This window comes from Artemia sp. Qi Xiang Cuo, unplaced genomic scaffold, assembly GCF_049724085.1.
Source record: "Artemia sp. Qi Xiang Cuo unplaced genomic scaffold, ASM4972408v1 HiC_scaffold_32, whole genome shotgun sequence".
Classification (NCBI taxonomy): Eukaryota; Metazoa; Arthropoda; class Branchiopoda; order Anostraca; family Artemiidae; genus Artemia; species Artemia sp. Qi Xiang Cuo.
In genome coordinates, this window is record NW_028297441.1 from 879,235 (window position 1) to 894,946 (window position 15,712).

The window sequence follows — 15,712 nt, forward strand, 5'->3', positions numbered from 1 at the left end:
TGGGTTTTCCAAAGTATTGTTTTCTAATAAGTTTCATGGATTCAAAGGGACTTAATTCGAACCTAGCATTGTCTTTAAATAAATATATAGTCTTCCAATAACCACCAAAACCAGATTAATTAAATTACAAAGAGAAACAAGTTTTGATCATTCATTAGAAAGCAGGAGAACAAAGAAAGCACAAAGCATCCGTCGTGAATCCAAACAAATACAAAAATCTCACCTTAACAGCCTCAAGGATATTCCTTTCTGCCTTCGTATGCGCTGTATCTTTCTGATTTCTCACTATTGTTGCCTTCTTTAATACTTTCATCGCAAACGTGTGCCCAGAATCTTGTCCAGTTAGTTTCCTTACCTTTCAAACATACAAAAACAATCATAATAACTAACATTTTGAAACTGATCCATGGGAAAAGAGGAATAAGGATGAAAAACAACACATTAGGTTATTTATATTATATTAATAATATATATATATATATATATATATATATATATATATATATATATATATATATATATATATATATATATATATATATATATATATATATATATATATAATTATACGATATAGTATACGATATAATAATACTCGTAAACTCGTATATAGTATACTCGTATAGATAATTTCAAAGACCACACTGTCTTTCCATGGCGATAAATAAAAACATTGAACGATCATTCATAAATTAGGATTTGAACGAACTTCTAACACGAAAAAGTTCAATAGGGTTATTGAATCCCGTTAACAAAGATATAGAAGATGACTGGAATACTGTTTTTCTTGGTTCAATTTGTTTCGTCTGAAAATCGACCAGACTTCTTTCAACTTCACAGGATTTCCGGGTAAAGTTCTTCGCTTTTCATCTACTTTTTGCAAGGCAAAATTAACATAAATGAAACGGGTCTTATGGTTAGGGGTGACCATATCATTACGCCTTAATAAGTGGATAGTTTCACTCAATAATCTGCTTTCTTTCTTTGTTGGTAGTTCGATATTCCACATATTTCTTATGTCTGGCCTTAACTTTAATCTCGAAAATATCTTCCTTGTTTTGTGTGGGAAGGATTTGACAAAACAGACGACCTGGAATTCTCTATAAAAAATTCCATGAAAAAAACATTAAAATTGTATTTTCGATGTGTATAGTAGATATTATCAAGGTCTTTTTCGTAGATCTAACTCGATCTAATTAAATATAACTGGACCGTAGATTAACTGTGCAGTATATGTTAATGTCCCTGACTTTGTAGAGTGTTTGAATGGAACAGCTACTTCTGTAATTTTAAAGCTCAATACGCTGGATATCCTTAAGAAGAACAAAGTCCCCACAAAACAATCGAATTATTTGTGTTCCAATAATACCAAATCAATTATGGGGTGTCACAATTCGTGACTAAACAGATCAACAACAATAATTCACGGCTAGTAGTTGTCAAATGTAGTCACCATTTTATGTTTCTGATACTCCTAGCTAAGAAAATCCCTATTTTCTATCTCATTATTTCACCGAAATTCCAGTCTTATTTCCCAAATTTCCAAACTTGAAAGTGTAAGCTCCGTTAGTCGGGTAATTTTTAGGAAACCGTGTCAGGCATGTTAATTGGGGGAAGGGGACTATAGCCCTTTCCCAAGATATCGAACAATATATTTTTTTGTAGTTTCTTTGAAAAAAATATTTTTTCAGGTACTCTTACAGGAAAAAAAACGAAGAAAAAACAAATTGTACCCCCCCCCCCCCCGTAGATTTTGAAAAATACACCCCCTCCTCTGTGTTTCTGTCAATTGGGAGCTCCTACACTAGATAAGAAAATCCCTTAAATTAAGCTTAAAACATACCAAATCATCGAGGAAAGCATAACAAACTCCAGATTCTTTTGGGGCAGTTACTTTATACTACTTCTCTTTCCTGGCACTTACTTTATACCTATAAAATGAGGTACTGGGTGGCTGGCGTCCCCTCCCCCCCGTGGCTTATCAAATTTCAGATTTTTATTAGATTTTTTTTCCGTAGGAGGAAGAAATTTTGGTACTTGTGTATTATACGCCACTCACTCAAGTTTACACTGTGTAAAATTCGAGAACAAGTCGGTTTCTTCGCTAGTTTCTTTCATTCTTTCAGCTTAGAGTTAAACAAGACAAAGACAAGTGACAGAATAGATGGGAAATATATAATTTGGGCTAAATATTTGCACACAAAAGGGGGGGAGGTAAAGTGTTTGGACAGTTGTAAGTCAGAAAACAATCCTTACTTCATAATATGCAAAATAATTGTAACGCATTTTGCATGCAGAACTGCCAGATTTCAGGATTTCCCGGTGTTATTTAAAAACGATCAGAAATTAAATTAAAAAAAACAACAAGTTTTGTCAACTGTAACCAAGGAGCAACATCAAAACTTCAAACGAACAGAAATTATTATGCATATGAAAGGAGTTGCCCCTTCCACAAGACCTTGCTCTTTACGTTAAAGTTTTGACTTTTTGTCCTGATTATTTAAGAACAATTCCTGAAACATAATGACGGTTTAATTAGAATAATAAGCGTTGTTTTAAAATTTTATAAAAACTTTAACGTAAAGAGCGAGGTCTTGAGGAGGAGGCAACCCCTTTCATATACGTAATAATTTCTAATCATTTGAAGGTCTGATGCTGCTCCTTACTTTCTGTTGAAAAACTTTTTTTTTTTTATTCAATTGCTTACAGATAGTATTTGTTAATACAAAACATAAGAAACAAGTTTTTTAAAGAAGAGTAAAGAGCCTCATTAAGCCAAAAATGAACAGAAATAAAGTTAAATAATCTTCAAAGTAAAAACTATGGAGTCTAATAGAAAAAAAATATCAATAAAAAAATGAACAGGAATTTATTTAAAAATCTTTTTCCAGAAAACAAGTTTGTCAAAGAATAGTAAAAAGCCTCACTAAGCCAAAAATGAGAAGAAATAAATTCAAACAATTTTCAAAGCGTAAAACTACCACAAATTACTATCGATAAATGAATAAAACCAAAAACGAACAGAAATTACAATAACTAACCGATTCAAACTCAAAACAAGCAAACATTAACATGAGTAGTTCTGACACATCCCCACGCCTCCTCAAGACTAGAACATAATTAGCAATTTAGTGAAAACAAAATACATTTAAATGCTTTCACTTTTTTTTTACTTTAATAAATAAAGAAGTATTAAGACTATAAGGACTAAATATCAGAATATATATATATATATATATATATATATATATATATATATATATATATATATATATATATATTTATTACAGGCTTTACGGCTCCGTCACAAATAATGAATTGCTGCTAGTCCTGATAGTTACTTCATTTTCCAACACGGAAGTATTTGTTATACCTTTTCTTGAACGCGTCAAGGGAAGGATTTTTTTGGATTACCTCTGTCGACAATCTATTCCATGTGGCAACCGATCCCCGGGCGAAACTAGTTTTTAGATATTCTTGGCGGTAGTCCTGCTCAAGGTAGTCCTGACGAGCTGTACTTCGGCGAGTTGATCGCAAGGGCTTTGCTTTATCAGGAACGAGCTTCGACAGCTCCTTTGATGGAGGGTTATACAAGTACATATAGAAAACCGACATGGACGCCACATCGAAACGAATTGGATCAGCTGTAGGGTTTTAAATTTCGTGTTGCCAGAGGTTGCTGCACGCACTTCTCTATTTTGAATATGTTGGAGTGGAGCGATGTGACTTTTTAGTGCACCAGCAAAGAGAGGACATGCATATTCCATGACAGGTCTGATGCACGAACTGAAAAGTGGCAGAATAGAATTCATCAGGAAGAAGACTTTTACATCTTAGGATAACTCCTAACTTCTTATGCAAGAGGATCTAATTTTACTGAGATGCTCAGTCCATGAGAGATCCGAAGAGAAATTAACTCCAAGTAGGCGCAGTGTATCAACTTTCTTTATTACCTCTCCTTTGAAGACAAAATCAGGATGAGCCCTCATATTACGCGCCTTAAAAATTAGGAGCACTTTCGTTTTCGATGTGTTAAAACTTACAAGCCATGCATTTGCCCACGCCTCAATTTTCATCAGGTCAGCTTGGAGCTCCTTGTAGGGTTCACTGGGATCTTCGTCTTTGCGATTGATGTTTTTGTTGTTGTGTCATCCGCAAAGTGGCGAGGTTTTTTCACAAGGTTGTTCCCTAGGCCGTTTATTAACACCAAGAAAAGAGTTGGCCCAAGAATACTTCCTTGTGGTACTCCTGATAAAACAGAGTGTTCTTTTGATATGAAGCCATCGAGGACAACTTGCAAGGATCATTGACGAAGAAAGTCAGCAAGCACGTCAAATAGTCGACCATGAATTCCATAAGCTTTCAGTTTACAAAGAAGTCCCTTGTGCCATACATGATCAAAGGCTTATATCGGATAAGGCGAATATCGCCTTCTCCGTTATGAGTCTTGTGAGAGAAGGCGAAAATCGTGTCCCTGAGAGAGGAGCTAAAACCACTCTTGATACTGTGTAATCCGACAGTCTAACGTAGACCGTTTTCTGTGAAAAACGTATTGCGTGTCAGCCAACAAAAGATGTGACTCAGGTATTGGTAAAGGGTCTTATTTCATAAAATTTACCCATGTAGGACAGCAGACTTATTGGACGATATGATCCTTCATTAGTAAGGCCAGACTCTGCCTTTGGAACAGGGATCACATGCGCAGTTTTCCAGTCTTTCAGGAATAATCCCTCTGCAAAGCATTTTCTATAAAGAGAGGCGAGAGGACCAGCAAGTTCAGGGGCACATCTTTTAAGGATGATATTGGAAATCTTGTCAGGTCCTGAAGGTTTGGTGACATCCAGCTGGCTTAGCGTTCTGTGCACCTTCCTAGTAGTTATGTTAACGGTGGTGAATTTTACATTTGTTCGTGGCGGAAAGGGGGAGGGGAGACTCCGTCCTCATCAAGTTGGGAGACCTTTGAAAAGGCATGTGCAAGAGCATCTGCCTTTTCCTGGCCTGACTGGATCACTTTCCCTTCAACATGAAGCGAGGGAATTGATGTTGATTTAGATGACGATAGGGCTTCTTTGACGACCCTCCACCACCGCTTTGCCGGGACACTTTTCAGTTTGTCTACAAACTTGTGCTTGTAATCGGCTCTAGCTTGACGTAGAGCTTTAACAGATTCGTTTCGAGTGCTAATAAAAGCAGCCCGATTCTCGTCGGATTCAGTTGAACGCCATTTCTTGTGAGCCTTCTTTCTGGCCCTGATTGCCTTTCTACAACCAGCATTGAACCATGGCTTATCCCAAGATGAGACTTTTACTGTTTTTGATGGGACGAATTGCCCGATAGCCTCTGTAATCGCTGTTTCGTAAAGTGCCGTTGCTTTATGTGGAGCTTCTTTAAAAAAAATTTACTCCACGGCTTTGCCGATTAGAAGTTTCGCAGATCATCCCAGTCTATGCGGTGATACTGCCTGATGATCCACTCGTGCTTTAAATGTGGAGGTATTTTGAGATTTCTACGAGCTATAACTGCCACCTGGTCGCTGGCAAAAGGATAGCTTTCAACACTAAAGGAAGCCGAATGATCAGTTAAGAAGAGATGAAGTCTGGATGATCCATGAGGGCCAATGTAAATGTCGAATTTAACAAATTGTTCTAGGCCGTAAGCAAGACTCCATTCTAGCAGAGCTAAATTGATGATTTAGTTCTAGCAATTAATGATGATTTGTGGTAGTTTTACACTTGGAAGATAAAACTAACAAATACGTAGAATTTGAAAACGCTTTCGTCTGTAAAAACTCAAAACAGTCATTTGTTTTTAGCTTAATTTTGATGACTGTTCGCCTACATTTTTTTTATCTCGTGCCCGCTACTACCAAAAATTGCAGAAGTTCATATGGAAGTCTTTTCAACAAAAATGGATTTACGGTTTTTTTTCTTCTGAGTTTTTAAGATACTTTTGGTGTGTAAATTTCTCTTTTTCCCGTTCCTAAGCACTTTTCAACAAAAAAATTCAAATAAAATTCTCAAATTTGGAAACCTCGTTTTCCATGGAGGGGGGGGGGTATTTCCGCGGAGAGGGGTAAAGGCCTAGAACCGAGGTACTTATACCTACTATATGAGCGAACATGTAAAAAGGTACAAAATCAGGCTTGTAACAAGATCAATGAGGGCTTGTAACATGATTAATTACAATCCAAACAATCAGAAAAACATCGGATATAAAAAAAAAAAAAAAAAAAACTTATTATAATGATACAAAGCAACTATTTATCCTCAATGCCATGTCTCCCATCATCATAAAAAAAATAGATATATAACGAATACCGTGAAAAATCCTATTTAAATTGAATTTGAAAATGTCAACTAGAACTTCAATTAACACCAACTGGAAAATTATTCCACATTCTCGAACCCACATACTTTGAACCAAAATCCAATTTAGCAGTGCAAGAAAATAGAAGTTAAACCTTTTTTGTTGTGCAAATTACAAATAAACAGACTAAAAAATAAAATCTGTGTTCCCCACTCCTTGGATTGCCCCTATGATTTTCCTATAGAATCGATCTAAATCCCTTTTGTCACTTTACCTAAAGGTCCAAGCGACAGTCAGTGGTACTTGAGTCAGCACACCTCAATTACTTTCGAAACCTAAAAACCTTTATGACGTAACAACACCCTGTTATATTATATAAACATAGTAGCAAACAAAGGGAGGGGGATAGCGTGTACCTGTACTTATGCATATTATAATAATTACACCTAGTATATCTAGAAGTCTTTTGATTTAGTTACCAAGAATCATAATATGTGACTTCATAGTGCTTCATTCACAAACATACATATATTTTTCGGATCGCTAATTTGAATCCGGATGCTTTAATTTTCATAAAGACAGTTATTACTTTCACCTTTTGTTTCCTCTCTTTTTCTTTTCTCATCCTTCTTTCGCATCAAGTGTGAATCCAATGTAATACATTAAAGTTCAGCCTTCTTTCCTTATGAATCTTAAAATATTTAGTGAAACTATTTAACGAGTTCATTGTGTACAATTTATTAATAAAAGACTTAAAACAATTTTCACTTCTTGTATAATACTCGCATATGAATCTGTATTTCACCAGAAAAATCACCCAAACTTAAACTTTTTCGCATGGTGACCAATGGTCTCCGTACCGCAGGTACCGACCTCCTGACACTGGCTTCGGCAGGGAGTGCATTGCATGGTTGGGGGCAAATCATCCGACGAAAAAAAAAACAAAAAAAAAACTCACATAACACAGAATGTAGGAAACCTGTGAACGTATAATAACAGGAAATAAAAGGAAGCAAGAATAAAAAAAAAATGTTACCAACTCAAAAAATAATTAATCTATCAAGTTTAGAAGGCAATTCGAGAAAAACAAAAAAAAAAAAAAAAACCAGGGGCTGAATTTTAAGAGCTCGTGTATCCTTCGATGGCTTCAACTTTTTTCAAACGCAGTCTTCCTTAGCAAAACTATATTTTTCCTTAGCAAAACTATTTCTTCCACATCTTCAGTAGAAACAGCATCTCCCCAGATTAAGGCTTTTGAACCGAAGGGGTTTTTCACTAGTTCTTTTAAGTCATTTTTCTCCCTGATAATTTGTTCACATAACTTTTTTTTCCAGAACTTATTTTGAACAGTTCTTAGATTTTTAATTTGCACATACACTTTTCCGTTGACATTCATAGAAGTTACAATTGAAATAAATTATTTTATATTCCCTATTTTAAACCTCTCAAAACAGTTAAATCCATTTTGATTGTTTTTCTTTTATCTAGGAAGTTTGGAAATCTTTTTTCCTAGTCTAGCAGCAATCCTGCTCAGGATTTCATCAACATAAGACAGGCTTGAATTTACAGTCTTCTTACTTCGAGTTAGAAGTCCATCCCTTTAAACAACATTAACAACATCTACGGTTATGTTTAATCGAACTTCAGTACCCTTTTTTTCGCTCTGGAAAAACTACCAAGAACTAAAGACATGTGCCATTGAAAACCCCGACGTGGCAATCGATGTACGGTACTTTTGTGCAGAAACAGAAGGACCTATTTCCTAATCTTGGCGAGTAAGAGTTTCAAGTTAAAATAAGTAATGTCATCATTGTTGTACAAGTTTACTTTGGTCAATCAATTTGATCACGATTTTACATCACGATTACATATCTCGATGTTGATCGATGATATTTTCAGCCAGGTGGTAAAATCTGTTACCTTCCTTCCGTCCTTGAAACCCCCACATCAAAAAGATATCGCCACTGGTTACGCATTAGTTCACTCATTACATTTGCACAATACTTACTGCCTGCGAGATAGTGGGGACCAAAAATGACTGTGTCGAATAATGTTTCGTTACTTCTAGCCATGGGTGCCTATATGGGAGGCTCTAGCCCCCTTCTGGCTGAATGATGCTACCTTATATTTTTACGTTTTTGTTTTGAGATTGCTATTATACAGCATTGGAAGTACCGATTAGACCAGGTAAGCCCTCCCCCCTCCCCCAAGTTCAGCTTACGAGCGCCCATTCGTTCTAGCTCGAAGGCAACTTATTGTTCAGCTATACTGTATATTTTTCTTAAATTTATTTCTCTTATTTCAGTTCCTGAGCAAAAAAAAAGAAAAATAACCAAAAAAGACTCAAAAGATTATTTTGTGCTCCTGAAGGATTAGGAAATACGAGATAGACTCTACTGTTTTAGGCACGAAAATAAATAAATTAGAAAATAAATTAAAAATTGACATACCTGAAATACTTTTCCATAGCCTCCTTTGCCTAAAACCTTTCTCAGTTCAAAATCTTGAGGACCAGTCTTCTCTTTCCCTTGATTGACATTTTGCTCAGAAATAGGAATAGCCTCAACGTCTGGTTGACTAGAAAGAGGTAAGCTGTCACTGTAAGTATTTTATCACACTAACAGAATGGTACACAATACAGAATTAATACATATATTCACTTCATCATAGCATAAAAACTGAGTTACTCATACCTATATATAGGTATGATCAAAAAGACACCCCTACTCAAGGAAAATGGTATCCTTTAAATGTAGTTTTAGCATTATAAATTCTGTCCTGGATGATATCCTATGATAGGATTATTGTATGTTATTCAATAGAACCATTCAGGGGTCAATCTATCCAAATCCGAAAAAAGGCAAACATAAACTTTATAAAAAAAAGATGCCTTGATGGTTCCGATTTTAATAAATAGCCACCTGACAAGTAACATTCCACAATAATTTGTTTTGTTTTAAAGTGCATGAGTTTAGAGGTTGTTCTACGTACATTTTAGAATCTACTTAGCCAAATTAGCTCCCAAAAATTATATAGTGTCTGATAGCAAGAAATTTTGTATTTTTTTTTTTTTTTTTTTTTTAGCATAAATCCATATTTTTAAGGAACAGCAAATCCGTTGATGGCTAATCACGTGCTTCGTCATTAGCCTCCCACACAACCCCACACAACAGAAAAGCAGAGAAGTCGACGAGAGAAAATGCTAATTTTGTAACTAAGGACCAAAACAAATACATTCCCTTATCAGAAGCTTTAATAAAATATATTACAACAACAATAAATCATCCTAAATTTTAGGCTGGTGTAAGAATTCTAACAACTTAAAATTTAAACACAATATTTTTCGGAAGAGAGGAAATGGCCAATAATAAAATAGAACCCTGTGTTTCATAGAAACTAAACGCAGTAACCAATGATTCTAAGCACAAACTTTTGACCAAATCTCCTTTGGACTTGATACAGCATAGGCTAAAATATATTAAGGTAAATTGACTTCATTAAAATCGATACGGTTACATAGTGGATTTCGTATCAATATTGTGTCTTAAAATTTGTTTTCATTTTGTGGGTTACTCAAAGATTTCTTCCGTTTTTTGGTTTCAGCGATTCGAGGTTGCTTTTGCGCTAAGCTGAAATCATCTTACATTCCATCTATATTATGCTCCAGTCGGGTCTTACTCTTTTCATTAGCTGGAGAATTTCTGATAAATCTCACCAGATGTCACAATATTTTCCCTCCTGCGCAACATTTTTATCCCAAGCCGCATAGGTTTGAATCCTGTCGGGAAATTTTTTGGCAATTTCGAAAAGGCTAAGAACTCAAGAAAACACTGATGTCGAGTTTTTACAATTGGAGGTGCTGGCTCACAGCAGCCTGTAGAAATTTTCGCAAAATTTATGCATCCAGTACAATAAAATATCTGCATTAGACGATGTAAAAGACAAAGTATGTATTTTCTATTTCTGGTTTGGTCAAGCAGCTGCAGGTAGTGATGCAGTCGTAAGACAACCTACTGGTGTAAGAAGTTCAGCTGAGCAGACGACATCTTGCAAAGATACCCAGGTTGACAAAGACCCTTCTGTTAACGAATCTGAACTTCCAATGTTTCATTAATTGCAACCATTATTCACTGATGATGTCTCTGAACTAGAGCCATTTGTGCCATTTGACATGCCATGCAGTGGAGTGACTGAAACTCTTGTAGCCAATGAACAGTTCAGTGATAGTGACGTTTTGAGGAATGCCAGTAGTTCTGAGGAAAGCAGATCCGATTCTTGTACTGGTAGAGATCAGCTGCAAGAAAACAGTCAAGACATACGAGAACAAAAAAATACGGAAGCAAGAATTCTGTCAGCAAAAGGCAACACAAATCATGAAATAAATGATACTGAACAACAAGAAAATGTGAATACAGAGCACCCGAGAAGAAAAAGAAACAGAAGTGAAGAGACAAAAAAAGAAAATGCTAAGTGCAAGTATCCTTTTATTGAAAACTACAGTGATATTACATGTAAAAAGAGATGTAAAGAGCTTGACATTGGGACCAGAAAAGAATCTGGGAAAGTTTTTGGAAAGAAGGCTATGCATCAAGAACAAAATTTCTGGCCGGTTGTGTCAGGCTGGAGTGCATAAACAGACGGACTGTAGAAGGTAACCCTCAATCGGTTAAAGTCTACCGAAAAATGAAACTAGACACAACTACCTTCCGAAGAAAGTTAACAATATGGTAGTGAAGACGGAAGTTTGCAAGAAACTGTTCATGAATACTTTTGGGTTTAAATCGGATTCTTCCCTAACTGAACTGAGCAAGAAAATGAAAACTGGGCTACTTGGCAAGCGTATAATGGATTTAAGGGGCAGGCAGAGTCCTCACAACAAGCTACCACCAGAAGTAGTTGAGAATAAAAAAAATAATAACATTTCTTTTTGACCCTCTATGCCACAATACCGTCGCAAAAATGCACCAAACATCATATATCTGCCATCTTCTTTGACAGTTGATCTGATACATTAGGACTTTATTGCTAAGAATCCAGTACCGTTGTGTCGCACGAAACTTGCAGACGTCAGTTGAAAGAAATGAATATTTCGTTAAAGATAGCATGCGATTTTTCTCCTGAGTTTGAAAAGTACAATCTCAGGGAGAACGATGATAGCAGCAAAGAAAATAGCAGCGATGAAGGTGTTAATGGAAAATTTGAAGCAGACGCAGCCGAAAGTGGAGAAACTGGAAAATGTATTCGCAGTTGACTTGCAAAAAGTGATTCTGTTACCCGACATGCCGGGGAACAAGAAAGCAATATTCCTTTGTCGTCTTGTTGTCTTCAATGAAACCTTCGCCCGTATCGACGAGTATGATTCAGCGTGTGTAAGAAAAGGTCGTTCTTTTTGTGTGTTGTGGCACGAGGCTTTTAGGGACAGGGGTGCCGAACAAAAAGATAACTCTGCTTATACTGTAGTAACAACAGAGAGGGATGTCCAGGAATTTATATTCTAGATGAACAATTGTTCCAGTCAGAATAAGAACTGGGTGCTTTATACTTCTCTTGTGATGATGGTCAACAAAGAAGAAGGGCCCAAGAGGATAACGTTAAAGTATCTGACAAAAGTGCACACGTACAATGCAGCAGACAGCATACACGACAACATTGAAATGAAAATGAGAAAAAAAGGAAATGCTATGACTTCCCCGACTTTGTTGAATGTGTTGCAAACTGCAGGAAGGGGGTTTCTGCAATTGAGTTAAAGGATTTCAGGGATTGAAAATCAAAGAAAAGGACCCCTGAAAAAAGGATTCATCCCTGCTAAAGTTACAGTCAATTGTTGCAGTTACCTTTCAAAAGCGGTTCCGCGGTATGAAATTCCTCCAAGAATTCGACGGAGAGGAAAAGTAGTGCTCGCTTCTTCAGAAGAAATTCAATATCAAGCAGCTTCCCGAGCCCAGCTCTGTTCCGAGGGGTGTTCAAAGCAAGAAAAAAGTCAATTGTTAACAAGATGTGTCCGATGATGCCAGCAAATCGAAGGAGACTTTGGAAGGAGCTACCGGTTTCCGACGAAAGCCTAGATGTCATCAAGAATGAAGGCGACCCATACGAAGAATAAACCTCTCTGATAAGCTATGTGTTCAATCCTCCTTTCTTTTTAATCGAAGTAGCAGTTTATCTTCATTGTTAATTGAAGATCTTTTTTTTTAAATAAAATTTGTCTATTGCCAAAGTTGTGTATCATCATCAGCTATTCCAGCTTAGTAAATGAAAAACAAATTCACTATTTTACGATTTCTAGGAAACTTGAAACATGTAGATACGTAGTAGTTTTGACAGAGGACAGCCAAGCTGCCCTTCAATATTTTTGCGCTTAAGTAGAGCACTAGAAATTTTGGTTTCTGATAAAATGAGCCCTCTTCCGATCTTATAGGATGACTGTTTTGATACGACCACCCCTGAAAAAAAAACAGAAAAACAACAAAAACAAATAAGCACGCATCCGTGATCTTGCTTCTTGACATCAAACTTCTTGAGTAAGCATCACAATTAGATTCTTTTGATGTGTCCGTTGTTATCAAGACTCTGTTTCTTACAGTTTCGGTTACCATTGAGCCACGTCGCTCATTACTTAAAGTTCGTTACCACGAGCTGTTTGATAAGCATTTCGTTCCATGTAATAGAAAATTTAAATTATATTTCGCTAAAGAACAAGGACAAGCATGTTTATGACAAAATGAGGTTTGACATTTTATTTTGCTGTTTTGTAGATGACAAGCATTTCCTTTCATCAAAAATTGTAGAGCTAAATACCGTTCAATATTAAATTGAGTAATAAAAACATAACTACTAAACAAAACTTACTTTACAAAAGTTTCATAATAGGATCCATGATCGAGCATGCTGACATCCTAAAAATATACAAAAAGATAATATATTAGACATTTCTGAACAGGGCGCGGTGAGGCAGACAACCATCCAGAAAAACAAACATAAAGATACCCCACAGACGAAGGGAGCTTCTCTAATCTCCAAGGCTAATTCAAAGCCCCAGAAAATTTGACAGGTATGGGCATAAAACCCTACGTTTACCGCACTTTTCATCATAGCCTACGGCTATTGTTTATCCAAAAGAAGGGAGTCCTTTCCCAAGTTGGTTTAAAGCAGCTCCCCTCCTCCACGCTAAACTAATGCCTAAAGATAGAACTTTTTCATGTTTTTAATACCTCTTGCCAGGAAACACCACTGGATGCTCTTCTTAGGATTGGATCTATACATATTGAAAAGAATTCCAAAAATTATAACAAAATGAACCATATGATAATAAAACATTATTTTTCATTGAGGGGTATAACAGAAGTAGACAAGTAATCACTTATTCTAAACCAGAAGTAGCCGCCAAAATATCTGGAATTTCCAGTTCTTTCCTGCACTGAGGTAATTAACCCTTCTTAGGATCATCCAAACACATCGCTATAAAGTTTCTTGGAAAACATTTAGAATACAAATTTTGAACTTTAGGTGTGATAACACAATTAATCCAAAAGTGAGACTTCATCAAGTTCACAAAAAGTTTGAATTGCTCTTTACCTCGTTTACAGAAACACTTGGGAACAGGATCATTCCCAGGGTGAGTGTCTGCCAAACTTGGTTGAGGGGATTTACAAGAATTCGACAAAGGGAATCTACTCTGGAGCTTGGCAGCGCTAATGAGCTGGATTTCCCGGCGCTAATGCAGAAGCTGAAATTCATGCATAGATACAGTAAAAAGGTTATACATGACAATGACTCTAGCAAGACTGGCTGATGATGAGGGGGAAATTGCTCATTAAGTACACCATAGGCACGGGATAGTGCCAGCCCCTTTAAGGGATTACCAACTGCCCCAAAAGCCAGATTCAGATAAATGAACTCCATACCTTTAAAATGAAGAAAGTCATCTTGACGCTGGTCAGTGAACTAAGGCATAATCGATACAACAACACATCAGCATTTAATTCCTGTCAATATGATCACAACAAAAAAGTCCAAGTAAAATACAAAAATTTCCAATAAAACATTCAGAAACTCCAGCAGAAATCTGAAGCCCACCCACCCAACGAGAAGGTGATAGTGTGCTTCTCCTAGGAAAATATAGCTTTTCATATCATAACTATTAAAAAAAAAAAAAAAAAAAAAAAAAAAAAAAAAAAAATCGATTTTAAAACCATTCATAACTCAGCTAAAAAAAAATTATATTTTATCGGAGCCCTGTCATTTTTCTATTTTCATTTCTTCTTAGGAACTTGTGATTAATCTTCAAACCGTTTCCTGTTTTCTCAGAATTTTGCTAAATCCTTTTTTTTTGCTCAGCATATTTGCTGGTTAGTTTTTTGTGTTTTTTTATTTCCTTTTTAATTTGCAGATTCATATAAACGTAAATTAAAACTGGAAAAAAGCAAACTGCACTTACGTTAGGGAAGAGAGCGGGGCCTGGATCCACCACTGGTCTGCCTATTAGGCCCTTTAGCAACACAATTCAAAACTCAAATCATAGAAAATATGGTTCCTTGCTTAATATCAAAGCATAATGTCCAGCCTTTCAGAAAGTTTCTAAATTATCATAATGAATGCTCAGATACACAATAAAACTTATGTTTAAAAACCCTCGAATGCAAGCTTGGACCTATTCGCTGAACGAATGCTGATTTTTAACTAATTTTGTGTGATGCGAGTATAGGTCTGAAATTAATACAAACATTTCTGCAACGTAACCCATTCCATTCTCAGCAAAAAGGGAAAAAAATAGAATCATAATAAGAAATTGCAATTAAATCTGCACGAAAAAAGCTGCTAAAAGAGCCAACATCCTCATTTCAAGGAAGCTCAGGAAAAATTCTACTGATCTTTTCAATTCTGAGCTATTTCGGTGATTTCTACTTAGTTTTTTCTTTACTGCTAAGGATGGCTATTGGTTATATAGCTGGAATATACCTATATATTTAGCTTGTTTGTTCTAGCCACTTGGTAGAAAAAGTCCTCGTTTCTTAGAATTATTTTGTTCACATACGAGAGGCAATATGGTTTCCATTATCTGATCGACGAAAAATTTTTCATACAATATATTCTAAGAAAATGTAACTTCTTCTCGTTTTAAGCATTCATAAAAAAATGTTGTATACCATTTTCCTTGTGCTGGAGAGTTTATCCTTGAAGCATTAGGGGGAGAAGTAAGACTTCTAACAAAGAGAGTGGGGTCGCTCAATAAATTATATGCATTTTACATATTGGGAACTGTGATAAAATGCATATTCCTATGATGTTCCTATATATATTGCTATCTAAATTCTGTTTTCACAGTTCCGGTTACCATTCGTATGGGTTGGTCTTTACTTATATATTAAATAAACAAAAATAATAGGTTCTTCAATTGTAAGTAAGG

General features: G+C 35.9%; 1 protein-coding gene across 1 annotated transcript in view; it reads right to left on the reverse strand.

Moving 5' to 3' along the window:
* Positions 1-14,765, reverse strand: part of LOC148938902 (ribosomal protein S6 kinase beta-1-like) — a 17,278-nt gene extending 2,513 nt beyond the window's left edge. The window contains exons 1-4 of the mRNA XM_089107450.1: positions 14,744-14,765; positions 13,156-13,202; positions 8,757-8,883; positions 224-355 (exon numbers count right to left, since the gene is read on the reverse strand). Of these exons, the coding sequence (XP_088963576.1) occupies positions 224-355; positions 8,757-8,883; positions 13,156-13,193 (297 nt within the window). The 5' untranslated portion in view covers positions 13,194-13,202; positions 14,744-14,765. The remainder of the gene's footprint in view (positions 1-223; positions 356-8,756; positions 8,884-13,155; positions 13,203-14,743) is intronic.
* Positions 14,766-15,712: the final 947 nt, after the last annotated feature.